We start from the raw sequence: 27,877 nt of genomic DNA on the forward strand, positions 1-27,877 counted from the left end.
GGTAAACAATGGATCACAATACTTAAACATTGCAATGTCCTTAAGAGAACAAGAAATCTCTGGGTTTGCTAGCACTGAGGCTGTGTGTGGCACCAGTTAGCCGAGTTTCACAAGGTGATAATGGGACCATGCAGTGCTGTATGGGGCAGCAGGCAAGGTTGTTGAGGAGGGGAGGCAGTGTAAGGGTAGTGTTTGCCCCAGCTGACAGACTGCTGAGGAAAGCCAAATCTATTCTTTCCATAAAGTCCTGTGCTATGTAGACACACACCTTTGGTACTGTCAATCTCAGGCAGGGCAAATGGACACACTTATTTTTCACGGACGTGCATCCATTACCAACACCCCCAGCAATGTACCATCCCCTCTTGCTCTTCATTGGCCATTGCCAGTGAGGACCTACAATGTATGTGGACTTACCATCCCTGGAGGTATTTAAAAGAAAAGCAGATGTGGCCCTTACAGACATGGCTTAGTGGTGGACTTGGCAGTGCTGGCTTAACAGTTGGACTTGATCTCAGAGGTCTTTTTCAAGCTAAATGGTTCTACGTTATCTGGGGTTTGAGGTCTTATGGGAGTCTGAGCAATAGGAGCCACGCTGAAGAGGGAAGAACCTCTCTCATGTTACAGGACTTCTTTTCCAATCCCCAGCCTGAGGCCTGGGGATTTACCAAGTGGAGAGTCTTCTGGCTCCTGGAAGTCGTCTGGCTCTCTACCTGGGGCAGGTCTCGACTGAGCTTCTGCCTGCCCCTCACCATGTGCAAATAGGAAGCCAAATGAAACTGAGAATGGGCTGAGACTGACCTCCCTGATGGAGCAGAACTGCTGAATACTGTAGAAATGTGCAAATTGGGGATGTGAATTGCAGTCCTTCAATATCCTTCCTTGAGGTGGCCCCAGGACAACTTACCAGCACATGTCCCCTACTGGAAGTAAACACTAGTTCATGCTTATTATCTGGTGTTTTCTTTATCTGCGATTGAATCCCTGGGTTCTTCCTCCTATATTGGTGTGTTTTGCCAGCTGGTCCATATTAATAACAAAAAAGTAAATAAACAAGCAGTCATAATTGTACTTTTGTAAAAATTGGGTTTGGACTAAGTTCTTTTTTCTCCATATTGAAACAATTTAGCAACACTTGTTTTGAAGAAATGATTAAAATTTAGGAAACAAAGTAAAAATGCTTGGTATGCAATAGCCATACTTAGTGCCTCCTGTACATCATCTGCATTTCAGATAATTAGACCTTGATGCACCAGCCAGTATCCCTAAACCCATTTAATAATCGGAAGTACTGAGACACTAAATAGTTTCATGATTTGCCCAAGACAGAGGACTGTTGGGCTCTTGGGACCTTGGCTACATCTCCAGATGTTGTTTCTCTTTTGAGATGGAAGAAGCTCAGCAAGGTCAGTTCAAGGAGGAGCTGTAAACAGTAAGGGGAGAGGCACAAAACATTTGACATATCTTTAAATGCTTACTATACTTATTGTGATTCCTATGTCTCTGTGGAGGTGCAACCTGAATCTTTGTTTTGGGGTTTTTTTTCCACTTTAGGATGGTAAAAACCAGAATCTTTTCTTCTGTCTTGTTCTATTCCTTGGTAGCTGAGGGACAGGACTATTCCTTCTTTTATGATACTAAGGGAGAAAGTCTTATTCTTTCTTTATCCAGTCATTTCCTATCCACATATCCTTGGACAGTTTGCTTCTTGGATCTCATGGAAAGGGAATGGCTCACTGTAAACTGCTGTCACAGTGACCTGCAGGCCACTCGTGGTTTAGCTCATAATTGAGGATAATTGAAGCAGAGAATGGTCTGAGATGGTAGGTCTGATTCTGAAAAGGGGACATTTTTTCAGTCTACACCAAGGAGACATCCTGAGGCCTTACCTTATGTTACAAGGTGATTTGTTCTCTCAGAGAAGGAGTTTTGTAGTTGGTCAAGACAGGAAAAATTGTTTGAGTGGGTGGAAAATAAGGTAGAAATGTGGGTAGAAGGTGAAGACTGCTTGAGAAAAGAAAACGGGAGTGGGAGGAGAGGTGAATGTAAGGTCAGAAGGATAAACTGAATGACACCATAAAAATAAGACATCTGGAAGAACATCTGAGTTGGGTTTGGATGCTGAGGAGAGAGAGAAGGAACCTGTTGGTTTGGCCCATTTTGTAGAAGGGGATGTACTCTGTCAACAGTCTTCCAAGTCCTCATAGCTGTGAGTGGAGATCAGAGATTTAGGAAGACAATGAAGTTAGAAATTGCAGCATTTGGGATGAAGACGTATTTAATGTACAATTAAAGATTTCAACGGATCAGGTTAAAAGAAAGAGAGAATACCAGTAATGAGGTGGAGGTGGTGATGGGAAGACAAGACAGCAGGGTGATACATATGTGTAGGAGGACTTCTGGGGTAAAGCCAGATTGAGCTTTTTGGCCTCATAAGTAAAGTTGAGCTCTGAGTGCTGACACATTTGTTTGCTCAGCTCTGCCCGCACAGCAAAAGATTTCTCCCTCCCCTGATAAATTTGCTAAATTGCAGAGTGGCTTTGCATTGTAGAGGCTACTTTTACAGCTCAGCATGGGGTGGGAGTGAAAGTTAATGTCCAAAGTCTATTGCAGTAACCTATGGTGTGACCTACAACAGAGAGATAAAATTTAAAATGAAGCTGATATTAAAATATGATTCATTGTCAGTTCAATAAAGATAATGCTGTAATTTCACTTTAACTTCTATGAATTCTTGGAAGGGTCCACACTTGCAGCATTTGAGAAGACAGGTGGTAGCATGCATGGGTGGGTAGTCATTAGCCTTCTGAGCTTTGGTTACAGCCTTGTTTGCATTGTCTCTGATGGATTCTGGTCAGTGGCCCACACAGAATGGAAACTGTGACCTCACTCTTAGCAAGCAACTGTCTGCTTCATGAAAAATGCTCTGAATACTGAGGATAATTGAAGCAGAGAATGGTCTGAGATGGTAGGTCTGATTCTGAAAAGGGGACATTTTTTCAGTCTACACCAAGGAGACATCCTGAGGCCTTACCTTATGTTACAAGGTGATTTGCATCTGTTGGTCATGGTCGGGATCCAGCAATGAGAGTCCTTCAGGTTGGTGGATGGTCTGAAGAAAAGCTAAGTGCCTGAGTACTTGCAAACTGGAGTATCTGCCAACAACTATACATAATTTTCCCTGGGCCAGGACTGAAGCAAACCAAAAAGGGAGGAGACTGTACAAGTTATAGAAGTCATGGGTGTCATCTGGGCCTCACCAGGAGTGCTGAAATACTCACATACAGTAATTAAGCATGCCATGAACTAGTAAACTGAGTTAAGAGAACTTAGAAGAGACCACTTTGAGGCAGTAAGGAAGCACTTAATGAGTGGTCAAGTTAACACTGCACAAAAGTAGATCTGAATATCTGCACAATAGGTATTTATTTATTTATTGCCCTTGAGTCTTACAGGACCAAAGTGCTACATGTATGCTCTACTTCATTGCACAAACTTTTACTGTTGAATCAGCCTATTTTACAGGAGCTTTATGTAAGGTATGGGGTTCAGGTTGTCTTTTCTGGAATGGGGACCCTCTGAATCTTCCTTCTTGTTTAACTTCCCTATCTTCTTCCCTTAAGGTCTTTTTATGATCTCTTTGAAGCTTTTCTCTGCAATCCTAGGATAGGAGCATGGTTAAGTAGGAGCATTTTACACATAAATCCTTGGTCCTGTTCAGTTTAGTTTCTTTTGCTTCAGACTAGGAAATCCATGCTGAGAATTATTTTGCCAGATATAGCAACATGAATAGCACAGTGGGTAGCCGTACTCAGTGCACCTTGCAATTCCAAGGCAATTCCAAGGCATGGGCATTTAACCTCTCAGCTCTTGTGTGATGTGCACTGGACGCACAAAGCTGTTGCAGCCTGCTCGGGATGAGAGCAACAAGGGGGCTTAAGTGAGATGAAGCAGTAAATGCTGCCCTTCAGATAGGGAAGTCTCAACTCAGTGTTTACATATTTCTTTCCTCCAAAACACACAGAGTGAGGATGAGGTGGGGAGCAGCTGATTTTGAGGAGATGAAAACTCAAGTATTACCAGGTTTACCACATCTTTAGAAGCTGATCCAAACCCCATCAAGCTCAGTGGAAAATTGCCAATGATTTGAAGAGTGTCTGGATCGGGCCCTTAAGCTCAGCTCCTGCAATTTGGCACACTGTTCTTTGTGCAGCTGAGTAATCCTCATCCCAGTCCTGTACTCTCAGGAAGTCAGAGCACAGCAATGTGCTAGCAGGCTGCAGGGACCACCCTCTGAAATGGCAGAGGGCGTCCTTTCACCTTGTCTTAGGCATGCAGAATAGCCTGAACACAGCTGTGTCTCCAGACTTACATTTCCTGTGAAGCTTTGTCTTCTTTGCAGCTGGATACCTGAACCACCTTGAGCTGTGGAGGGACTTGCAGAGCTTTAGAGGTTCTGCATCAATATCTGGAGATGGACGGTTTTGGAAACTGTTAAGCTTTTGTTCATTGCTTCTCGTGTGGAGGAAGTGAGAGTGTGGATCTTTAACCCCCTGGAAGTGATTAGAGATGAGAAGCACAAAGGAGGCCTTGATGAACATTTTCCCCCTAAGCCATGTGGTTCCTCGCTTTCCGGCTCCTGCTGCTGACATGCAAAGCCAGAGCCTTGGTTTTTAATTTTTCATACTGTTTTTAAACAGATACTTTTGCAAATGTAAACATGCCCCAGCACTGAAGGTTTCCAGCCAAATTAAAGAGTCAACACTGGAAAAATCAGCCTTCAGAGGAAGGTCAAATACAAGCAATCTCTGGAGTTCATTGGGTCCATATGTGTAAACTTCAGCTAATATGGGATAGACTCAGGGCAGCACTTACCTTGCAGTACTCAGCTAGTTTCAGAGTGAAAGGCTGAAACTGTCCTTAGGGATGCCTGTGGTCTGAGCAGTAGATTTGAACGTGTTGAATGAAAAAAGATCCATGTTCTGACTCTTGGTTCCCTCTTAACAGGAGGAAAGAAAGTTGGGAAGGAAAATGTGCCGTTTGGCATTAATTCTGACAACTTGCATTTATACATTCTTATCTGGGACCATGCTGGGTTTAATAATCTCCAACTACATGCCTATAAAAGCTTAATTTTGCTGTGAGGATGCATGCCTTTCAGCCTTTAATTTAATAACTGGGAAGGGTTTCTTTATAAGTTGTACCACCTGCAGTAGTAATAGAAATCAAGACACTGCCTGTTATTTCTTGGGCTTGATTGACATTTGAACCAACTTGGAAAGATTCAAGCAAACTACTGCCTTTAATTTTTTTTAAATTATTTTTACCTGTAGTTTGTCAGAGCTTGCCATTAAAAGGAAGAACTGATGAGTGTACCTCTCTGAAGTGAGGAGCTTTTGCTTAGAGCAGCAGATGAAGACATATTCTTCCTGCCACTGCACTGTAATAGTGGGTTAGTTAGTAGGGAAGAGTTGGTAGAAGAGGAGGTAAAATGACAAGAGAAATTATGGCCTAAAAGCAGGATCCTTAAAAGGTATCATCATTATATAGAAATCCCCTAATCCTACCCCCGTCAGCCAGCAGAAATGCCAGAAGATCTGCAGCACATGTCAGCCGGCTAACCTGCCTGAAAGGTGTTATTGTTGCTGGTTCTGCTGCTTGGCTCAGAAATGTCTCTGCAGCTAAAGAGCTACAGGAAAAGAAGTCAGAGCCCCATTAGTTAGGAGAATGCCAGAGGTGAAACTGCAGTGCCTCCCTGGTGCTAGTACATCATTAAGGGTCCCAGAGGAGTGTAGGAGGTGGAGATGCTTGAAGGTTAGACGGGCTGAGTTATTCCTTAACTCATGCCTTTTCATTGAAGAGCAGAGGAGGTACACGTGTTGTGTGTGGTTATGCGGTGTGACAGGAATGCTGAGAAGGGTTGGAAGCCTCCAGCTCCCAGCAACAGAGTTTTTATATTGTGAGGATGGAGGTCTCGCTGTTGGACAGCTCCTGGCAGCATCCAGTTAGGCAGGGCATGGAACCAGGGCTGGTGGTGTCCAGCTCCGTGGCGAGGGACCTTAGGAGCTGCTATGAAACATGGTGGTGTTCAGGACAGAGGCAGAACAAGATCCTGCTTTGGAAAGAGAGGCAGATCATGTAGAGGTAGGGACTTTATTTATATGTTTTCTTAAGGTTTTGATAACTTAAGGGCTTGATTAAATTTCATCCATCCCTGGAGGGAGAAAGGACTTGAAATGGCTCAACAAATACCCCTGTGTCAAAAGTTTTATACTGTTGCACATCTGTAATCCCATGAAACATGCCAAGACAACAAAGGCCTTAATGAGATTCCTCATCAGCACTGTCCTCTCACCCTTATGGAAATGGGAACTAATGCCTACAACAAAGCGTTCAAACCTGACTGCCTTCAGTGAGACTACTCAATTTATCATTGGGGATATAAAATGACAGTGGAGCATGTTTTTGCAGAGCTCTTTTGAACTTGTCTGAACTATATCATTATTGTTATGAGTCATCAGATCATTGGCCTGTGTATTGGTATCTTGTTGGCATGAGACCAGAAGATATTACCTTTCATGTTGAGTCTCCTGGATCCAGTCCTTGAATGAGGTAGAGTTACTTGTCAACAGGTCACAGAGGGTCCTTTGGTCTCATTTGTGCCTGACTCCCCGAGATATTTGGTATTCTCCATGTATTTTACAGCCATAGTAGTTAACAGTTCTCAAGAGAAATCTTCACAGTAGAGCTGAATGACTTTCTGAAAGATACATTTAAATCCATTCCCATTTATTTTGTGCTGTAAAGCTGTAAGGTGAGAGGTTGAAATTCTGCGATCTCTAATACACACAAGGTCAAAGTCGGTAGTGGTATTGAAAGCTGGGATCCTGTGAATGCCCTAGCATCACGTCTGAGTACTCTAAAAATAGTAATTTACCTTTTTCTTTAAACAGGTGTGTTTTTTATTACAACAGGACTACTTGTCTTAGATCTCTCAGTTGATATTGTGTTAATATATTGGCTTCTAGAAGAGTTTTGCCTCTGTGACCAAAGTATAGGCAAGTCTTTTGCTTTCCATTTAACATGTGTGATTGCAGTTTGGACAATTGCCTAGATTGGCAAATGCAAGCTAGTTCATAGAGCCAGTCTTAAGCTTGTGCAGTCACTCAGCCACAAAAATGCTGTGATGACACCCCACACCCCACCATCTAAAAATGAAGGAATGATTTAACTGATAGGGATCTGAGATGTTAGGTAAAGTGAAACCTAGAAGAGAAGCTAAGACCTGAAAGAGAAGGTAAAACCTGTCATTGGAACAGCTGGGTCCTGAGTGTAGATCACTTGTACTCTAAGTTGGTTCTCCATCAGTTGGCCTTACCTTCTGTTTCTGGTGGGCAGCAGTTTCCTTTTGATTAGCACAGAAGAAAAGGCTATGCAGGTGTTATGGCAGGCAGCCTTGTCCCTTTACACCACTTAATCCTTGCACTGAAGACGTTTCCTCAGTTTTAACAGAAGTAAAATCGAGCTGCTGTTGTCTCTGAAACCAATGCTGACACTCCATTTTGGATGTGAAAATAAGTGCTGAGATGGCCTTGTGTTTATGTGAGGGTTTTTTGCACATTCTGCTGAGAATCATAATGAATAGAAGCCCTTTAAAGAGGTTATTAATTAGCCTTCCCCTGACAGATGACTCGGTAGGAAATCCATTAGCGGATGTCCGGGTGAACTCACAGCTTTTGGAGCAGCTTTATTATTTTCTGTTTTCTCATTTTCATTGCAGATCTGAAGCCCTGGGTGTCGAATTTCACCTATCCAGGTGTGCATGACTTTTCTCAGCTTGCACTGGATGCCAACAGGAACCAACTCATTGTGGGAGCAAGGTAAAGATAATCTTAATTAGTCTAGGGTGGCTGCTCAAGCTCTTTCCCTTCAGGTTCTGGCTTCAGAGGAGAGTGTGTTTCCAGCTTATGTGGCCAGTTTCCTCCTCAAAAAGAAAGCTATAATTTATGTAGAGAGATTGAGATGTCTAGTATAATTGCAAAGAAGAGAAAATTACTAGAATTAAAAAAAAAAGATGCAATCAAAATGACTGGTTAATGAAGCAGAATGCTGGCATCTCACTCAGTATTGTGAATGTTAGAAGAGCTACAGTAAATCATTCTGCACCATCCCTCTGCCAGCACAGAATTTGACATCATGGTTTATTTGCTGTGGCCAGACTTTCCCTCAGAACTAGGTTCATCTGTTCACCTTCGTATAAGTAATAGTGGCAATGTGAATAGTTGCTTTCTTCTCTCTTAGAATTCACTTCAGAGCCTGTTTGCTTCATGTGGCTGATACAGTCAGATCCTCACCCAATGCATTTTTGTGCAACTCTATTCTTCTGACCTATTGTATATAATTAGCATATATTTTCCTTTATTTTTAAACATTGTTTTTATTTAGGATGCCATATGAGGGGGGTGGAAACAGAGAAGATGAGCACAGGCAAGCTCTTACAAATTTAGAGCTGCATGGGAAAAAGAGCTGTGCTTCAGTGAAATAATATACGTCAGGAGTTGTTGAATCATGAGCCCCAACAGCGATGATTTTTTATTGCATAATAAACAGATAAGACAAGCCAAAAAACCCAAAAAGGCTAAGCATGGTCTAACAAATCAGTTTAAGTATAACATTTAGAATCAGATAACACTGTAGTAGCAGTCTCTACTATTAATGAAAATGGAGGAAGAGACTGCTTTCTTCCCAGGATATTCAGCAGTAGAGGACAGGGATGCAAGAAGCAGGGGTGGAAGAACTCATGGTACAAACAAGAGAAAAGAGCAAGACTTGTAGCAGAAGGAGAGTCTTTTGCTTCACAGAAACAACTGAAGTGTGATTTAATATACATATTCTGTGTGTATTTGTACAGTAAATAATAACACCTTCCTGTAGCTGTTAAAATTGCCAGAGGCCCTCCTACTTTTCATACAGAAACATTTTACTTTTCAAGCTGCGGCTTTACTTGTGCTGGGATCTTTAACCAGAAAGTATTAATATTTATTACTTCAGAATGTCATTGCTTTGGGGATGGCTGTGAACAGTGCCTTCTACCAGGCATTGCACAAACACAGGCCCGGTGCTCTGAGGAATTTATGCTTTACATAATTTGGCTGCACGGCAGTTTCTCCCCACGCAGGTGCTGCTAACGTTGACATGCTTCACCCCTGCTCAAACCCCAGCAACACATCCTGGAGGGACTCTCTACCTCCCCAAGAGTTTGTACAAGTGTGGTTAGACAGGAGGCTACGATATCATTATAAACAGCGAAATGACAGCAAGTTTGGCTTCCCGCTGGAAGTACAATATATTGCAGTGTATTGCCTCATGAGGAAGCAGTGACAAGTATTTATAGAATTTGCTTGGAAAAGTCAGTTTTCATGAAGCACTACCCACCTGGCTGGGAGACTGAAAGTTTCAGTGGTGCCACACTGCTGTGCTGAGCAGTTCTGGATACAGTTAAGGAAGTTGTAATTTCCCAGGATGGAGAGTTTTTTGGGGTTGTATACAGACTTGGTGTGGGGAAAGGGGGGAGTGCTAATCCTTTTCCTCTTCACCACCTCATTTCTTCCCTGTGTGAGGTGATAGGGAGAGATACTTGAAAATGGGGTGCTGCACAGCTCTGGGTGAGCTGGGCTCCTGGAGCTGTGCCTGAGAAACGGGAAGGGGAAGTAAAGCCTTTTCTGTTCCCTCCTTCCCTGATAAATCCACACCTTGTTCTGGACTATTTTTAGGGGTGATTTTTTGAGTCATTAGTTGCTCGTGCACCATCTGCTTGAATTTGCAAATGAAACAATACCTCAAAGAGATAGGAGCTGTCTCTATCCATCTCTGCAGGGTGTAATTTATGAAACCTAAATTTAAATGTTAACCACGTTTAAATGTGCTGCTGTAGATCATATTAGTAGTAACGCCAGCTATTCTGGGGTTATGGAAGGAGTTTGGGATCAGGGTGGCGTTTATAAGTACTCCCACTTCTCAATTTCCTGGTTAACATCATTGTCTTAGATGATAGCATTATAAATTATTTCAGACTACTTCTTTCTGTCTCTATTTAAAAGCAGTATGACCTCACCACAGCATCTCTTTGGCTTAGTTCGTCCTGTGTTTCAAAGCTTCATAGAAAATACTTCCTAGAAGAAAAGAAGATCCTGAGGCTCACAAGGGTTTTTGGTTTCAGGAATTGGACACAGCGTGACTGAAACTGTAAGAGGTATTGAGGGCATGCCATGCAGGCAGGGAGCTGGAATAACACGAGCCTCAGATTTTTAAGCTTTATCCTTATCTGAGAGCCCTCCCTGAATGACTGGTGCTGTCTGAGAGTAAACCAGAGGAGTTTGATAACTCCACTGCACCAAACACCTGCCAAGTCAAAATCCCAGAAACAAAAGAATTAGTTTCAAAAGCCCACCATGGTTTCTAAGCAACGTATTTACTTGTCACATCATTTGTAAAATCCAAATGCTTGCAAGTAAGGATATGAATAGTTTAGAACATTGTAAATCTACACGACCCATATTATGAGTCACATTTCATTAAGTATAAAAACACACATTTCAAATTTCATAACCTTCATTTTGACTCACAGTTTGCATGTTTTGTTTTTGTTTTGGATATAGAGTTAGTATTTTAATGTACTATTTTTCTTCTGTGAATGAGTACTTGTTTTGAAATATTTGCTGCTTTTTTCAGCTCTTGAGCACAAGTGATCACTATTTGAGCTTATTTTAATTGGAGGAAAAATAATTTTCTAGACCCCATTATTACTGAGAAAAAAATTGAAAATATGATCACAGTGGTTTCACATTTGTGTTGGAGAAGAAGTTCTCTGCTCTCTCACCTGTGCTGTAGGCAGGGTGCCCAGGCCCCAGGAAGGGTGGGCTTTGTAGAAAAGGGACATAGTGTAGCTGTGACATCCCACCTCCTTGAGAAGCCTTACTCCTTGAGACTATCTCATCGCTGGCTGGGCAGAGACAGGAGCCAGTAAAGAAGTGATGATATGAAAGACCCTGCTTGGAGTCAGGCCAAAAATCACGCTTCACAAGAACTCCCTGTCGAGGACAACATAAAGGGTTTAACAGAGGATGGTTGAGACACCGTGTGACAATCTGGCACAACAGCAAGCTGAAGGGAAACAGCTTGGACAACAGGAGGATGGTACCCAAACAAATGACTGCACAGAGAGTGGCTGGGAAGCCGTAAGGGAAACATTTGACTTTTCCCAGAAGGAAACTGCAGGGGTGTCAGCTCAGGGCAGTAGCCTACTGGGGCTGTGGATGTGAGAGGCATGGCTATGAGGGTTGGCCATTCACAGCGAGTGAAGGTGTTACTGTAGAAAACCAGCCAGAAAGCATTATGACCAGAAGTCCTCACAGTTCTGCCTGCCAAGAGGGCTGTCAGCTCCATCAGGAGATGGGAAAGGACCATCCCTCGTGGCTGTCGCATGGGGAGCTGCGGCTGAGGAGCCCTTGTCACAACTGGCTGTTACCAAGAAGAGCCCAGAGGTAGAGGGTAGAGAGCAAAAGCTGCATCAGGGGACTCAGAACTGGCAAGTAAAGTGCACGTCATCCTGGACTGCCAGACTTCTCTGCAATAAATGTAAAACTACTAAGCTGCTGGTGATGCAAGTCTTGATGCTCTGACAGGGGTGATTTTCATACTTGGTTTAGAGCTGATCTGAATGTGCTTGTTACTGCCAAGTAGGCGCAAGGAAGGAGATATCATAGAATCATAGAAAGACTTGGGTTGGAAGGGATCTTAAAGATCATCTAGTTCCAACTCTCTGACCTTAGGCAGGGATCCCACCTACTAGACTGAGTTGCTCAGGGCCCCATTCAACCTGGTCTTGAACACTTAGAGGAATGGGGCATCATTATGATTAGTTTGGTGAGCAGGGAAGGTGCTATATGAACTTTCAAGGGTTGTTTTAGGGGGAGCACAGCCTGGTCACACCCCTTCCTGACTATTATGCTCCTAGCTGTATAAGGACTAAAAAAAGTTCTAAATCATGCAGGCTTAGGAGCTGAAGGCTGAATGGAATGACTGATGTCCCAGAAGAGTTCCTTCAAGTTGCAGCTTGCAGAAATATGGCAGATTGTAAATATACTCTAAGACCCTCAACCAGCAGGTTTGGCACTCTGAGTTTATTTAAAGTCTCCGGTGTATGATAGATTAATCTGTCAGACACCAGGTTACATGCAGATTTCTGGCTGAATATAGGCTGATTCCTGCCCGCTTGGCAGAAAGCTCCAGAGCACTGCAGTAAAACGTCAGAACCTGTGCTGGTTGGAAAATATCACTCTTACCCTTGGGCACCTTCAATTCTGTCCAGATCTGGACTGCCAGTAAAACCTGAAGAGAGTAAGTCTCCACAGATTATGTTGGCTAGGCAAAAAGCATTTTGCAAAACAGGAAATTTAGTGGTAGTGGTCGGATCAGAGTTGATCCACAGATCCACAGACTATGAAGTCTGTGAGCAATACTTTGTGTTGCCAAATGATCAGGACCCCTCAACAGCATTTATCCTCACGGGGCTTCAGTGAGGCCAGAAAGAACTAATAATTTTGTGCTATAGATGGGAACCCAAGGCCCAAAGGGATTAAGAACCAGCCTGCCCTGTGAAAAGGCTGTGATGTTGAGTCATGTGAGTTTATCATAGATCTGAAAGGTAGTACAGTACTGTGCCTAACACAGCTACTCCTGCAGTGAGACTGCACTTTCTGAAGATGCCAGTCAAGGTCTGCACAACCTCAGAGATCTCTGCACTTGACTAATGTGGACATAGCCAAAGTTCTTCTATGGACTCAGAAAACCCATGGCAGAGGTATGATTTGGACCCTCTACTGTTGTATTTCCACCTGGTGGTTTAGTCACTTGCTGTCAGCCTTTTCTCTCCAAAGAGGATGCAAGTTTTCCAAATGCTCATGAAAGTCTGTGAGTCCCATGCACTTACACTGGGACAGTGGGGCTTCAGCACGGCTAAGAAGGCAAGTCTTGTATAGCATGGAGAGATTAAAATGCAAACAACTTAACACTGGGCACAACCACGTGGGCATAGCCAACAATTACATAGTCTGCAGGCTTGTCCTGTTAACAGCCAGGAGTGACGTCCATTTGTCCCTGCTAATGTCTGACTCCAGGATTTGTCTGAATAGTTCCTAAGACAGATTGACTGAGCCATTTCCAATGGCTTGCGTTACTATCGTGCCGTCTTATGCCAGCTTTACCCCCTACTAGGTCACATTTGGCTGAGAAATTACCTTGCCAGTTGAGGTATTAATGAGAACGTGAGCAAGCAAAGAGCATGATAATGTTTTTGATTATATCCAGATCATAGGTGGGCAGCTGAAAGCACTGCTGCAGAGAAATGTAGAAAAACAAATACCTTCCTTTCTCACTCTAATTTTTTCCTGTCAGACAAAAGAATGCTCTAATTACAGTTGCATCCTTGTATTGTGGACTGGAGAGGGGTAAATAACATGGTGATGTGAGGAGGGGAAAGCAAAATCAGTCTCTGAAATTAACAGAAACTTTCAAAGGGCTATTAATGTTTTTTTAAAGAAATTGCCTGACCTGCATGGTAAAGAATATAAAGGTGAGAAAGCTGTGATTAGACACTGCAGCTAGTTAAATCCATAATTGGGGATGCACAATTTTTTACACAGGGAAAAAATGTGTGACTTAAAGTGCAGGTTTTAACCTCTCTGGTTGAGTCTGAGATAGTTCAGAGGGAGATTTTCTTCTCTGATACTGTGCCAGGTGAGGTGAGCTCAGCCCTTGTATAAGTGTGGAGCAGCAAAGCCCCACTGGGGTGTCTATTTTTCACCTATAGGGTTTGCTTTCCTCTGCTGGTCTGCCAGCAGTCTGAATTTGTCATACCTCAAATCTGTGCTGTCCCTGACTTATACCCCTTGGGGAGGAGGGGAAAGAGACAGGAAAGAATGAAGGACAGTTTTTGTAATTATGGGATTCTGAAAAGTTCAAAACCTGATCCAAATTTTGTTCAAAATGTAATTTTTTTTCTTAGTTAAAATTTGTGCATTTTCTCAAGCAAAGAACATGGATTTTAGTTAATTCAGAATAAATAAATCAAATAAAATACTATGCTGCACCACTGTCTGGTTGTTGGGATGGACCATTGTGCAGAAGAAGTTACAGCTGTAGGAAGGCAAAGGGGCAGTTTTGCACCAGGTGTTGTACACAGAGAAGAGGGTGAGGCAGTGGCAGTCTCTGGTCTGTCATCTTTGTTGGTAGAGAGCTTTGTTGGCTCTGTCATCAGTTGGTCCTTCAAATCACCTGTAAGGCAGTACCATCCACCTCCCTGCAAATGACCTCAGTGGTGTGGGAGTCTGAGCACTTGTGCCCCTCCTCAGAGGAAGCAGGCTTTTGGCTGACTCACAGCCAGTGCTTGCACAGCCAGTGCTGTGTGAAAGGCAATCTTGGTGCAGCACAGGCTGATAGGAAGCATCCTTACACAGTGAATTGCAGGCCTGACTAGAAAAATATCTCATATTCCACATAAAATGAAAATCAGTGATACCCTATCATGAAAGCAGCCACCCATGAGAGGCTCACTTGCTTTAGTAACACACTGAGAATAATTAAGTTTGAAGATTGTATTTCTGAGAGTGGGGTGGGTGCAAACACGAGGTCAGGATACTTTGGCAAAAGCCTTGGAGACTTGGACCTAATGTGTTTTACAGCATCACAGAATGGGTCTGCAGAGCAGTTTTCCTCTGCATTACAGAAAATACTTTCTCTTGCTCTGGTTAAGGTGGTGATATGTCAGTTTTATATGGCAGGGCTCACCACAGTGACTTGCATATCATTTTATATCCAGATGTTTAGGTGCTAAGCCTACTGTTCTGTGCCACTGCAAAGGTATAAAAACCCAGCAAAGAGAAGGGGTTGTTTGGCAATAACTTAATCTCACCAGCCAACTCTATCAGTATTTACATACAAGTCATGTTGGACTCATCCAGAGTTTGAGGAAAGCCTGACAGAACTGAGCATGTTTATCAGCCTAAGTAGGCAGGTGGGGAGGCTGCCAGGGAAGGTCTGAACAATAATCAGTGCATCAGAAGAAGAGAAATATTACCCTGTGACTTACTGAAAGCACAACTGAAAGTGATGGGTAAATAGGAGATCAAAGACCCCTGTGTGGCTTGGGGCCCTATCAAGGTGCTCTGAGTGCTCTGTGACTGCCAACTGGATGAGAAAGGGAGAGAGGAGCTGTCAGCCACATGTCACAAGAGACTTGAGGTGGCATGTGGGGTAATATGTGATGGTCTGAGAGATGGAATCACTCTTCCAGGAAAATAAGAACAAACTCACACATGAGTTTTGAAAATTTGACTCAGTTTTCATCTCTGAGGTTTCGAACAAACTTGTCTAGTGAATCAGAGGAAGAAAATGTAACAAAAAAAAAGGAAACTTACCCTCATTTTATAAATATATTCAAACAATATTACTAAAGAAGTCCCAATCCCCATTCTCTGAAGTGTATACATATGGCTATGCTCCAGAAAACAGCTGGGTCAAGGTGTCTCAGGAGCATAGCAAATACTGTCAACCCCCAAGGATGTGGAATCATACTGGAGTGAGGCTTTGCCTCTGCTACCCTGGGGAAGGAGAAGGGCCAGAGACAGCAAAGCCAGCTTGCTGTTCCCTTTGCAAGCTGAGGGAAGAGGGGACAAGGCTGTCAATCCAAGGGCAGATGCCCTTCCTCTTTCTTCCTTCCATGGCAGCGTCATTTTGTCTAGATTTCTGCATATTGGTGTAGCCCAAGTGTTCCTCAGCTTTGCTGTTGTCCTGCCTGTTCTGCAGCTATAAGTGTTTGCCTCTTTTGACTCTTTCTAGAGTTGGCCCTGTATATACAGCATTGAGCCTGAGCAGATCTGTGCCATGCACCCTGTGCCATTAAAGCTGATGGCCATTCTCCTCTGGAGACTGGAATATAGAGGATTTGATTTTCACCCTTGTTTCCACCAAGAAGTACTAAATGGGCCTCAGTGGCAACCTAGAAACAGTAGCTGAGCCTTTGGCTTAATCGGAATGATATGCTGCCTGCATAAGGAGCCTCTTCTAAGATGATGTTTCTCTAGCTCTGGCTGAATTTAGCACTGAGAAATGTTGCATTGGGAAAAGCAATTGCTCATACAGCAACTGCATCATATTACTGCCTGCCATTTAGTATGGTTCTCTGCTGTACATCTATTGATTTTTGAGGAAGAATGATGTATTGGACAAGTTTTTCTTCAATAGAAACAAAATTACTGGTGAATAAGAATCCAGTTTCTAGGGGAGGTGCTGGTTCTTCACCTTTTCTCCAACCTGTGTGCCAGGCCCTTCAAATGAGTCATTGAAGTAACATTTGCAAATGGATCATCACATTGCACCCTGGACCAGGCATGCAATTAACTCCTTCTGAGAGCAAAGGCCAGAATCATCCTTCAGGAGCTGGGTTTCTTGGTATGGTTGGCTAGTTCAGAAATGTGGATAACCATCTGCAAAGTTCAGCCACAGCTGGACCTGCGTAGAGGCACTGTGTGTTAATCTAGCATGAGATTCAGTAGCCAACAGCCCTGGGGTCTGATCTCGATTCCATCACTGACTTGCTGTGTGCTTTGGAGAAGGTCATTTAACCTTTTTCTGGCTCATTTTCTCCATTAGTATAAGGGGGGAATGATACTAACCAGCTCCTAGGAAGTTGTGAAGCATGACTAAGCTGTGTTTGTCATGTAGTGTGGAAGTACAAAGTATATCTAAGGCCTCCAGAAGCAAAGATAGGAAGAGCTGACAGGAGTTGCTGGCTCCTAACCTGAGGCTCAGCCCCAGAACGTGGCTTCCAGGAGTGCCAGAAGGGAGCATTAGGTTTGTCATATGCGTAATTCTGTGTCTTGTTTCATATCACCCAAAGGACCTTGTTCTGTTAATTATTTTTCTTATTATCTGCTCTGTGACAGTTGTGAGTCCCTCTTGCAGACCTGGCCCCTGATTGCAGCACAATCCTACCCTGAGGAGGGGAAGTGGAGAGAGAGGTGCAGATCTCTTCTCCCTAGGATTTAGTGACAGGACGCATGGGAAAGGTTTGAAGCTGTGCCAAACTGGACATTAGGAAGCCTTTCTTTACCGAGAGAGTGGCCAAACACTGCAGCAGGCTTCCTAGAGGGGTTGTCAATGCCCCAAGCCTGTCAGTGTTTAAGGGGCATTTAGACAATGCCCTTAACAACAAGCTTTAACTTTGGTCAGCCCTGAATAGTCAGGTAGTTGAACCAGATGATCCTTGTAGGTCCCACACAACTAAAATAATCTATTTTATTTTATTCTATGAATACAGGGAACCTCTTTCCAGAGCACCATGAGTCTACTTGAGGCTCCAGTACCTCACCCAGGCTCTGTTGGATGCCTCTTTCAGTGCAATAATAGTCCCTAACAGAGAGAGCAACTCTTCATTCAGTTGTCTTCAACTTTCCCTGTCCTGGTTTTGGCTGGAATAGAGTTAATTTTCTTCTTAGTAGCTGGTACAGGGCTGTCTTTTGGATTCAGTATGAGAATAATGTCCATAACACACTGATGTTTTAGTTGTTGCTAAGTAGAGCTTACACTAAGTCAAGGACTTTTCAATTTCCCATTCTCTGCCAGCGGTCAGATGCACAAGAAGCCAGAAGGGAGTGTGGCCAGGATAGCTGACCAAAACTGGCCAGAGGCATATTCCACACCATAGAACATCATGCTTGAGTATATAAACTGGGAGCAGTTGGGCAGGAGCGGCTTATGACTGCTTGGGGATGGGCTTGGGGATGGGGGAATGAGCAATTATATTGTGCAACACTTGTGTTTCTTGGGCTTTATTCCTCTTTCTCTTTTTCCTGTTATTATTTTTGTTATTATTACAACAGTAACAACAGCAACGATAATAATTCACTTTATTTCAATTATTAAATCATTCTTATCTCAGCCCATGGGTTTTACCTTTTTCTGGTTCTCCTCCCCATCCCACCAGAGAGGGTAGGGAGTGAGCAAGTGGCTGCATAGTACTTAGTTGCTGGCTGGGGTTAAACCACAACATTCCTTAAATGTATTTTTTTCATGATCAAACATTACTGACAGCTTCTGTTGGCTTTGTTTCTACTTGCAGAGTAATTGTCTGCCTACAAAGAGAGGGGGTTTGAGAAAGCCTGCCCTGTAAAGAGGGAAGGTTGAGCTTCTCACAACCACTGTGAGGTGCAGGGAAGTAGCAACAAATGAGCAGGTGTAACATGTCTTGTAGTGATATGGACTAGCTGAGTCAAGGCAGCATATTGTTGGTTTGTGTGTCTGTGTCCAAGCCCTGAGAGTTTCTGGTGGTGGTCAGCATGAGGGCTCTTGTGGCTCCCAATTTACTAGCAGGGGTTGTTCTGAAGCATAGAGAGGTTATCTTACCTGCTTGGTGTGTGAGGAGTTAGGAAATGTGAACAAACCTCACTCATTTAAATAGAAAAAAATAATCCAAAGGTAGGGTGGCCTTTCATTGGTACGTGATCAGTCCATTGGCTGCAGGCATGTTCCCCCTGATCTACCACAGCAGAAATGAAAAGGTTGCTCTCTCTTAATTAGAAGAAAGCACCTTTTAATCAGCCAGCACAGTGCTGACAGATGCAGTGCCTGAAAAGAGGCACTGAAAAAGAGGCCTGAACGAGTTACTGAAGCATGTTGCAACCCTTAAAATTTCAGAATTTTTAAGAGGAAGGGTCTCTGCTGTTATTCAAGCACTCTTGTTATATGGCTTCCCAAAGGAAAGGCTTAATTTGTCTTTTATCTCTGTTGCTCAGTGGCATCGTAGCCCAAGTGCTTTGCCTTCAATGTAAATTGATTCAAGGCCAGGGAATGTGTGAAGAAGTGCACAGGCACCATGTTACAAAGTTCACCCAATGTGCTCTTGGCTATATGAAATAAACACTTAATAAGCAGCTTTGACTTGGGAATGTCATGGAAAGCAGATTTAAGTGGATATATTCTTCCACGCCCTTTCTTGAAACACAGCTGCTCTCCTGCTGTTATGGTACGTATGCTGTGTGGTACCAGGCACTGTGAGCACTTAATCATTTTACAAGCAGCCAGATACAAATTACGAAGCCAATTAGCAAATACTTTCGTTTACAGGATTTACACTGCAGCCTGGCTCTGTTCATATGTACATGAGCATACTGGGCCCAGTTCGAGAAAGTAATTCAACATCTACGCACGAGTGTAAATGACACTTCAGCAGAGGTTTACACGCTGTGCCCCAGCTTTGGGGGTGAGTTATTCTCCTAACCAGGTCATAGACTACTGGACCGGGAGATCAGCTCCTGGTTGTGCTACAGATATGCTCTGTGATGTTGGCTGAATTGCTCAATCTGTGCTGTAAATTTAAATGAGAATTATGTATCTTTTTCACTCTTTTGTATATATTTAGATGGCAAATTCTTCAAGACTAGGTTGAAGGTCTTTACAACAGCTAAATTCATATATCTGAGCTGGGGAATAATATCCTTCTGCAATCAGAGGTGGCAGAGAAAGGATCTGCCCTCAGGTTGTTTAAACAAGCATCAGCTGTGAATCAGTCTCCAGAGGAACCACCATCAACTCTCTCTGTGTCTTAATGCAACAAAACCACTGTCTTGGCTGAGAGTTCATTACTGTTTAACATGGGTGTATTCAGGAGTGCACTGATGTTCGTGAATAATAAGGTTAGTAGCAATAATAATTAGCAGCTTGAGGCATAATGCCATTTGTCCCAGAGCACTCAGAGGAATGTAGTCACTTGCTCTGGAGATGGCTGAAATGCAACCAACTGGTATGAAACAAAGCTTGTGTTTAATACTGTGGAGTGAAGTTGTGTGACCTTTTAGGACAGAAATTAAGAACGTTGTCCTATCTCTCCAAGTTTGTGTGCCAGCTTTTTATGCAGAAGAAGGAGGATATTAGAATAGCTGGTTGCACCAGGCAATTGCTGTTCTGGTCTAGTCCAGATGGGTTTAATTTAGGAGAGAAAGGAATCAGCCAACATTCACTTACAAGACAAAATGATAGGAAAAAAAAAGACAGAAAAAAAGATCAAGAAGGCACCTCATCCATTCATGCAGAGATCTCAGTGTTCTCATATATTTCTTAATCATACTCTTTCAGTTGCTCTAAATTATAGTTCAGCAAGGCATTAAACAGACATAACTTCAAACACAAGCAGAAGAAAAGGACACAAATGGGGCAATTCTAGGTACAATAAACCATGCCTGTCATTCAGAGACCTTGCTCATTCTTGAGCTGAAATTGCTGTTAAAATGCAGTTCATAAAAATGGCACTGTCTGATTCAGCAGCTCTTTCCCTTTGGCTTTTTACTCCTGGTATAGCTTTACAGAACAAGTGTTGTTAAGAGAGCATGTTATTAATTAAGGATTAGTCAGTTCTAGCTGGGCAGGTCAACTGGAGTCGGGAGGTTTCTCTGATAGCCTGGTCTGCCTACAGGTATTTGCATTGCTGCTGATAAGATGTGAGAAGGATCAAACAAACAAAAAGAAACTGCCAGTAGCTGTTCAGACACCAGGTGAGGCAAGCTGATGAAAAATGTAGGGAAACCCTCCTTTCTGTAAGAAAGCCCCAAGGTCAGACTTGGAGAGCTAAGGTTAGAATAAAGCTTTTGGAAGATCGTTGTGCTGTTCACATTAGTATGATGTTCCTGCCTGGTTTAGATCTCAGCCACCTGAAAGGGTTTGTCCAGGTGCCATCCAGCAATCACTGAGAGGACAGACTGGCTTTATTGAAATGGACACTATTCCTGTCTGCATCTGTTTTGGCTGAGTGCAATGAAAATTGTGTCCCTTAGATACGTCTCTTTCATTAAAGATATTTTGGTTGAATTTGCTCTGCAGTGCTATCAAGGAAAAAACCCCTGAATATTAAAATCTATTACTTAGTCAAACTGTCCAGTTTTTGCAAGACTAGAACAAGGAGCTGAAATCTGCATTATAAGACTTCCAAAATCAATGCATTTAAATAGCATGCTTAACAACAGGATAGAAACTTCAAGTCCCTAGTTATGAGAACTTTCTCCTGAGGGTGTTGTAAGACTGGAGGCCTTCTGCAGGAGTAGGCTTCTTCCATGATATCTCATGTCCTGGCATTGCATTAATATTTTGGTGAGAGTAGCTATGTGGTGTTCTAAGGGAGTTGTCAGATCTATCACTGGATGAGAATTTATTTCCATTTTGAAATTTTAGGTGTGTATCTTCTTAGTGCCTCTGGTCTGCTGAATGCACCTGTGAGATCTAATACTTAGGTCTGATGCTGATGCTAAAGAGTTAATAACAAATTATTTAGGAGAGTATGTAGCCCTTTGAGATAGAATAGGTTTTCAGACTGTACAAAAGAACTGCTGGATGTTCACTGATAGAACTAGGAGAGAGGATGGAGATTTTGTGTGTGTGTACTTCTCTGCGTACTTACAGGAGGTGTAATAGTCACTGATGTATTTTCTTCAGATATTGCTAATGGATGTCATTCTTCTGTGGGTAACCAGTCCCAGCACAGAATAGGATGGTGCAAATCAGAGCAAGTCAGAGCTACATCAGCTGAAGATTTGGTACCAGGAGTTTGACTTCCCAAGCTCCCCATCATCCTTGTTCCTATCGTTCTTTATTGACAGTCAGCAGCATTTGAGACCTTTTGATTTATTTATAGAACTGGAACAAAGTACACAGGCAACTCTATCATTATGACTTAGGTGATATACAAGTGATAGATAACAGAAGGAGGAAAAATTGCTCAACCCTCGTAGTGGTCATTGTGACCCAATAGAATCTCTCATATGTCAAATTTTTAATTACTTTCTTTGCTTGGGCAGAGTGTGCTGCTGAATACAGATCCTAAACAAGGCTCTTCAGAACAGTCCTTAGGACCTTTTCATCACTATAGGAGCTTTCCACTGGTTTCTCTGACTTTACTGACCTAAGACTGGAACTTGCATTTTCACTAGGTAGAGGAATGTCTGTATACTGGCACCTCTAGAACGGATGAAAGTGGATCATTAAAGATGCACTTTCTACCATTTAAATAGAGCCTCTCAAAGAAACATGGTTCAGTTCATCTTGTATGATATAAATGTGTCTTCTCTGGGAGATTGTGGTGACAGGGATGTTGGAAAAGGATCACTGCTCTTTAGACCTCCTGACAGGTGGGATGCAAAAATATGAAGTTAGATGTGGCCAAAAGCCTCAAGCACAGAATCCAGTCTGTATGGTTTGATATGTCAGCTGATTCCTGGTAACTGCATTGTCTTAGCAAGCAAAAAAGTGTGATAAATCCTATTAATTAAGCCTCATCCATAGTAATTTATGCAAATGTTGTTCCCTCCTATTTGTGGTGGGATATGAACATTCAGAAGAAGGTGACAGGAGCTCAGCTGATGTGTGGTATCTCATGCTACAGTGACTTCTGTCAGGAATTCCCTCGCTTTGCCTGTGAAGGGACAATGACAGAAGGATTGGGAATATCTGCAGTCAATGCCTTGATTTCCCTGCTGATTTTCTGTGCAGAGAGATTCCGCTGAGAAGTATTTGCCCTCTTCCCTTCCATGAAGTCCTCAATGGAAATGCCCACAAGGACAGGCTTGGGGGAACATGCTATAGGAGTCAACTTTGTTCCAGCTGGCTTCTGTCCAATCCCAGTTTTCTCAGAATGCAGTGAAAAACATGACTGCAGCCCATGCAGACTGCAACTAAACCCTGTTGAGGGTTTGCAAACAGCCCTTAGTGGTTGGGATTTCATTGTGGATCTTCATTATGGATTCTGAAATATTTAACACCAGGACCTGCTCAAACTTTATTACCAAGTTCAGTAAGATACTGATGTACAACTCAGTGAACAGGCATATAACTGGTTTTGTATTCTATGGAGAGTAGTCCAGGAAAAACTTTTGTTTGTGGATATGAATGACCAAAAACTATTACTTGCTTTAATAACTTTCCCTTCCTTCTTTGGTAGCCTAATAGTTTGTAATTTTTCTGCTTGTTCATGCAGGAACTACCTCTTCAGACTTAGTCTACACAACGTTTCTCTTATTCAGGTATGTTCACTTTTTATTCTCTTGTTTTATTTGACTTGTTAATGAAAGTTCTGTAATATTTGATGTACATTTTCGGAAGTCTATATAGTGTAAATTTGCCCAAAGTGGTGGAGCAGCAAGAAGACAAAGTGAGAGCCAGATGCTTATTCCCACTCCAGCGATAATGCTGGGGGAAGGGCTCTCCTACACTTACCCACTTGGATGGTGCTCTCTGGCTTTGATTCTTGAGTGTTTGGGTGGTAATGGGATCTGCCAAAAATATGGCATCTTAAGGAACAAAACAAGTAGTGTGACTGATACATGCTTAAACGCAACAATCAGTAGAAATCCTTGGCTTTCTTTAGAGATGTCAGCAACATGTCAGAGAAGCTTTAACTATTCTCATCCATCCTCATTTTTAGCCCTTGTTAGCCTTTGTGAACATGGATTGCTGAGGACCTGTGCTTTGCTGAACGCAATACTAAACGCACAATCAGACTTGCAAGCATTCAAGAGGGAAAATGGGTTGAAAAATGTATGTTACCCACGCCTTTACCAAGGCAAAGCAGCCGAAGTTTGAAAGGGCTTGCAAATATCCAGCAGTATTAGGACTTTGCTCTCACTGCACTGAATCTGGAATTGAAAGATGTGACAAAAATTGTTAGTGGAAACCCTGCTGCTTATCTTTAAATAAATAAATAGTTATGCTTTGGGATATTTACCATCTTCTATGATTGCTAGAGCACCAAAGATGTATTCAGCATTTCTCAGAGAGTCTGAGACGCCTTACTCCTGTACCTGACCATGCAAAGAAGCCATTAGAGCAGTACTGCCAGCCATTCTGATGTGCACAAGCCTTTTGCTGTTAGTAAGAGTTACAAGGATAGATGGAGAGAAGAAAAGATGTTTAATGGTTGTAAAGTGCATTGAATCTTCCTTTAAAAGGAAAACAAAGTCCAGAGTTACCAATGACAACAATAAAGAAGCTGATACTCCCATTTGGCAGTAGTTTCCCTTTGCAGAGCCATATTAGCATGGCTGGAAGGTTTCCAACAAGCACATAGGAGAGGGAAGTTTCTGTAGTTATGAGAGGTGTAATACCTTCTGCAGTGCCTGTTATTGCACTGCCTGACACAGCCTCTTGTGCTTGTCAGATGAGGGATCCCCTTCTATGAAACCCAATTGTGAATCTCCCTAATACACTTCTGAAGTCAGGCTTGGCTCGGGCCCTTTTCAGTGCAGTGATTTTCCTTTTCTACACTGCAAAACATGGGAAGTCTCCTTCTATGGCACTGGAGGTTGCTGTGAGATCTCCGGTTAACATAATGAGTTTAGTTTGCTCCTGCTTTCTGGGTGTATCCGGTCACTTTGCCAAGACTTTTTGCATGACAAAGAGAGCATGGAATTATGTTGACACACGTGTTGGGAATGATGGAAGCAATTGTTTCCCGACCTAATGGTTGCCTAAGTAGCTGCTTGGCTTGTCTCCATAAAGCACATGATGCAGCTTAGAGGCACCCGCTCCCACCTTCCCTTCACCATGCATCATTTTAAAGATCAGATCAGAAAGGAAGACAAGAAACACAAAGAGCTTGCATTTAGTTCTACAGAGGTGCAGTTTAAGAAATAATCACAGTGTTAATTTGCATTATTTTATATCTTCTCTTTGCTTTTAAGTAAAATACAGTGTGGATCTTGTCAGGCCTGATTTGGGCAAGTTTTTCATCTTGAGATTGTGTTCTGATTTATTTCTGCTCATGGGATTTTATGCTGCCAGTGGTGCTAAATCTGCTTCACAGTGCAGGTTTGTGCTGACAGATGTCTGCTCCCTTGCATTTGTACTTCCATGAGGTGTGGGGGGTGGGGGGCAGAAACATGAGGAGCACAGCCTAGGAGACAGCAGGATATGCTGGTTGTGGGACAAAGCCTTGCAGTGTGTGGAATGTACCTCTCTAGGCAGGGTTTGGTGAACTTTAAAGCTGTTTTTTCCTGGATGTTCTTGTGCAATCAGTTGTATCCCTAAGCTGCACTGTACCTGTGGGGAAATGGGAAGGGCACATTTCAGCCCCACAGTTGTCAAAGAAAGGAGGAGGGGCCAGGGTGTTCCTGAGAAGGAGATTACTCTGAACATCGTCGTTTCAGTGTGGGTGGCAGCAGCATCTCAGAGGAGCAATATCCCTGTGCCACTGCTCGTTAGCACGGCGAATTCAGTGCTTCAGTCTCTCATTCTCCAACGGATAGATTTACTAGTTCATTCTACCTAATGCATGTTTTCCTTGACAGTTATCTGTTCTTTAACCAGAAAATGAATATTTTCTGCCATTGAGCAGACCATAATGTTTTTCCTCACAGCATGACTCTATTCATTGCTTTCCAATGGGAATATATTATTATTTTTTGGATTATAATCCCCTTTATGAATATTGCATATCACAAACCCAGTGCTAACCATGTCATTACTCCCTGGTTTTAGAAAGGTTTTCAGCTCCAACACTTTAAAAGACTGTACTCTTTCCTTATACCTGTTGAATGACAGTGGTGACCTTTCATTTAAGCCCGATACAAAATCAATTAAAATGAGCAGAAGTTTTCTATCAACTTCAAGGATCATTTTATGAAACAGTCACTCTTGAAAACACATTTTTGATATCTTCAGTTTCAGAAGCTAAAATTACTCTATTAATCCTGAGTCTGTGTTGGACTGCCATTAATATAAACTAAATTTTGTAATCCCCACAGCATAAGAAGACTGGAGCATCATGTAGCCAAGCCATATAGTTTGGATAGGAAGTTATTGTCTTGGAATTGCAGAAGACTAAAAGACAAAATGGGCAAGTTACTGATTAAGAGTTGTGTAAAAAAGATATCATTACCCTATAGAAGAATTTTGATTTCAGGGGAGTGAAGGAAGAGAGGTTGATTTTAGGATGTGTCAGCTCTTGGGCCATATTACAAAGGGGTCATTTTTTTTCCTTTCTTAGCTCTCATCTGCTCTACCATATGCTGATGTTTCCTCCTCAGTTAGAATGTTCTGTTGGTTCTGCTGAGGTTGTTTCTCCAAGACTGTAGTGCTGAGTAGTACATGAGAACTACTGAGTGGAGCACAGCAGAAACTGAAGCAGAACAAGGTCATTTCCTGCTCCACAGAACCAAATGCCCCAACTTCTCAGGGATTTTTCCCCTTCCTCTCTTTCTTTCTGAAATATGTTTCAGAAATTCCATTTGGAACCTGAGAAACTTTTCACCAAATGAGTTTTAGTTGTATGAGAAACTTTGGTGGTGGTTAATTTTTTTGTGAAAAACATTTTTGGCTGAATTTCAGTATCCATAAGGAAATTGAGGCCAAGGTATTTTTGGGATCACTTATGATTTTGCCTACCTCTTTTTCTTGAGGCACCTTGTTAAAGAATTACTGAAAATCAGCATCTTGAGGTGAGGTATCCAAAAGCACCTGTTAATATTGGAAGCTTTGACATGTAGTATTCAAATTCTTGGAGCTGTCAAGAGGCATAGTTTTAAAATGGATACTGTTCCCTAAATCTTTAGCATCTCTTTTAAACTAAATCTCTGCAACATGTTTCATGTCCATCTTTAAATTGTCCTCTTTACATGCATTGTAAACTCTCAGTATGAGGCATTTTACAGAATGCATTTTTTAAATGATGTGCACTTGGAGCACATGCTGTTTAATTTATGCGTCGGTCTGCGACAAGGTTAGCTGCTAATCTGCAGCTTTCATGGTGAGGCCATAGAAAAGTCAGTTTTATACTGGAGTTGATAATTAATAGAGTAGGTGGAAGGGTCATTTTAAAAACAGAAGCCTTTGAGCAAATTTTTAAAAATGCACAAGGCTGATTAGGACCTCTTATCAAGGAATGCTGTTCTCTGGTGTGTGTTAAAAGCAGGCTACTTGCTGGCATTTCATAAATCCCAGTGCAGTGCCTACCCCCTGTTCACCCTGATTTTACCTGGATCTTAGAGTTCTCAGTTGAACTGAGTAAAAAATTACTTTTCCAACCTTTTTGAGTTGCCAAGATTTCCAACCTTTTTTGCACTGAGGTGAAAACAAGACTTTTTTTAAAATCTGAAAGAGAAGGAGATAGACGTGGTTACTTTGAATGCAAATACTCTGGGTCAAGTTATTTTCTGAAGCATCAAAGGAGAGCATTTGAATGTGCATTTCTATAATCTCAAACAATTGACCTGGTTTGTTTGGGGCATCCCCTTCCCTTTTCCCTTCCCCCTCCCTTTCCCTTTCCCTTTCCCTTTCCCTTTCCCTTTCCCTTTCCCTTTCCCTTTCCCTTTCCCTTTCCCTTTCCCTTTTCTTTCCCTTCTCTCTGGATCTAAGAAGTCCTTCTGGACTCTCATCTGATAAGTTTAATAGAAACTGTTATAATTTCTAAAGATGTTTTGGTTTCAATTAATTTTTTATTGGAAGATCTCATATTAAAAAGTTTCTAACCAGCCCTGTGAAGTTTGTGTGCTGATATGTTATATCAGGTTAGTAGTATTTAAGCATTTAAAATACTTCAAGAATCTATACTGTATTTTAACAGACTAAGAAAGAATAAATGACTACACCTATTGCAAAACTATTTGAAAGACACAAGTTATTTCTTCTGCTAAGAAAGACAAAAAAATTGACATTAAACTATGTTTTAACTGACAATTTAATATTTTTTTTTCCTGAGGAAAAATTGAAGAGAGGATTAAGTTCAGAGAGAGAGTGTGTTAGTTCTCGGGTAGTCATAAACATGAATTTGGAAGGATTCCCT

At 42.3% G+C, this 27,877-nt stretch overlaps 1 protein-coding gene across 10 annotated transcripts in view; it reads left to right on the plus strand.

Moving 5' to 3' along the window:
* The window catches only part of SEMA5B (semaphorin 5B), a 268,733-nt gene that overhangs the window by 142,094 nt on the left and 98,762 nt on the right, over positions 1–27,877 (plus strand). For all 10 annotated transcript variants that reach the window (XM_051787552.1, XM_051787555.1, XM_051787557.1 and 7 more), the window contains 2 exons: positions 7,781–7,880; positions 23,078–23,123. In XM_051787552.1, the coding sequence (XP_051643512.1) occupies positions 7,781–7,880; positions 23,078–23,123 (146 nt within the window). The remainder of the gene's footprint in view (positions 1–7,780; positions 7,881–23,077; positions 23,124–27,877) is intronic.

Source organism: Manacus candei, unplaced genomic scaffold (genome assembly GCF_025592945.1).
Source record: "Manacus candei isolate 608988 ecotype Guabito, Panama unplaced genomic scaffold, ASM2559294v1 h1tg000023l, whole genome shotgun sequence".
NCBI classification, from domain to species: Eukaryota; Metazoa; Chordata; class Aves; order Passeriformes; family Pipridae; genus Manacus; species Manacus candei.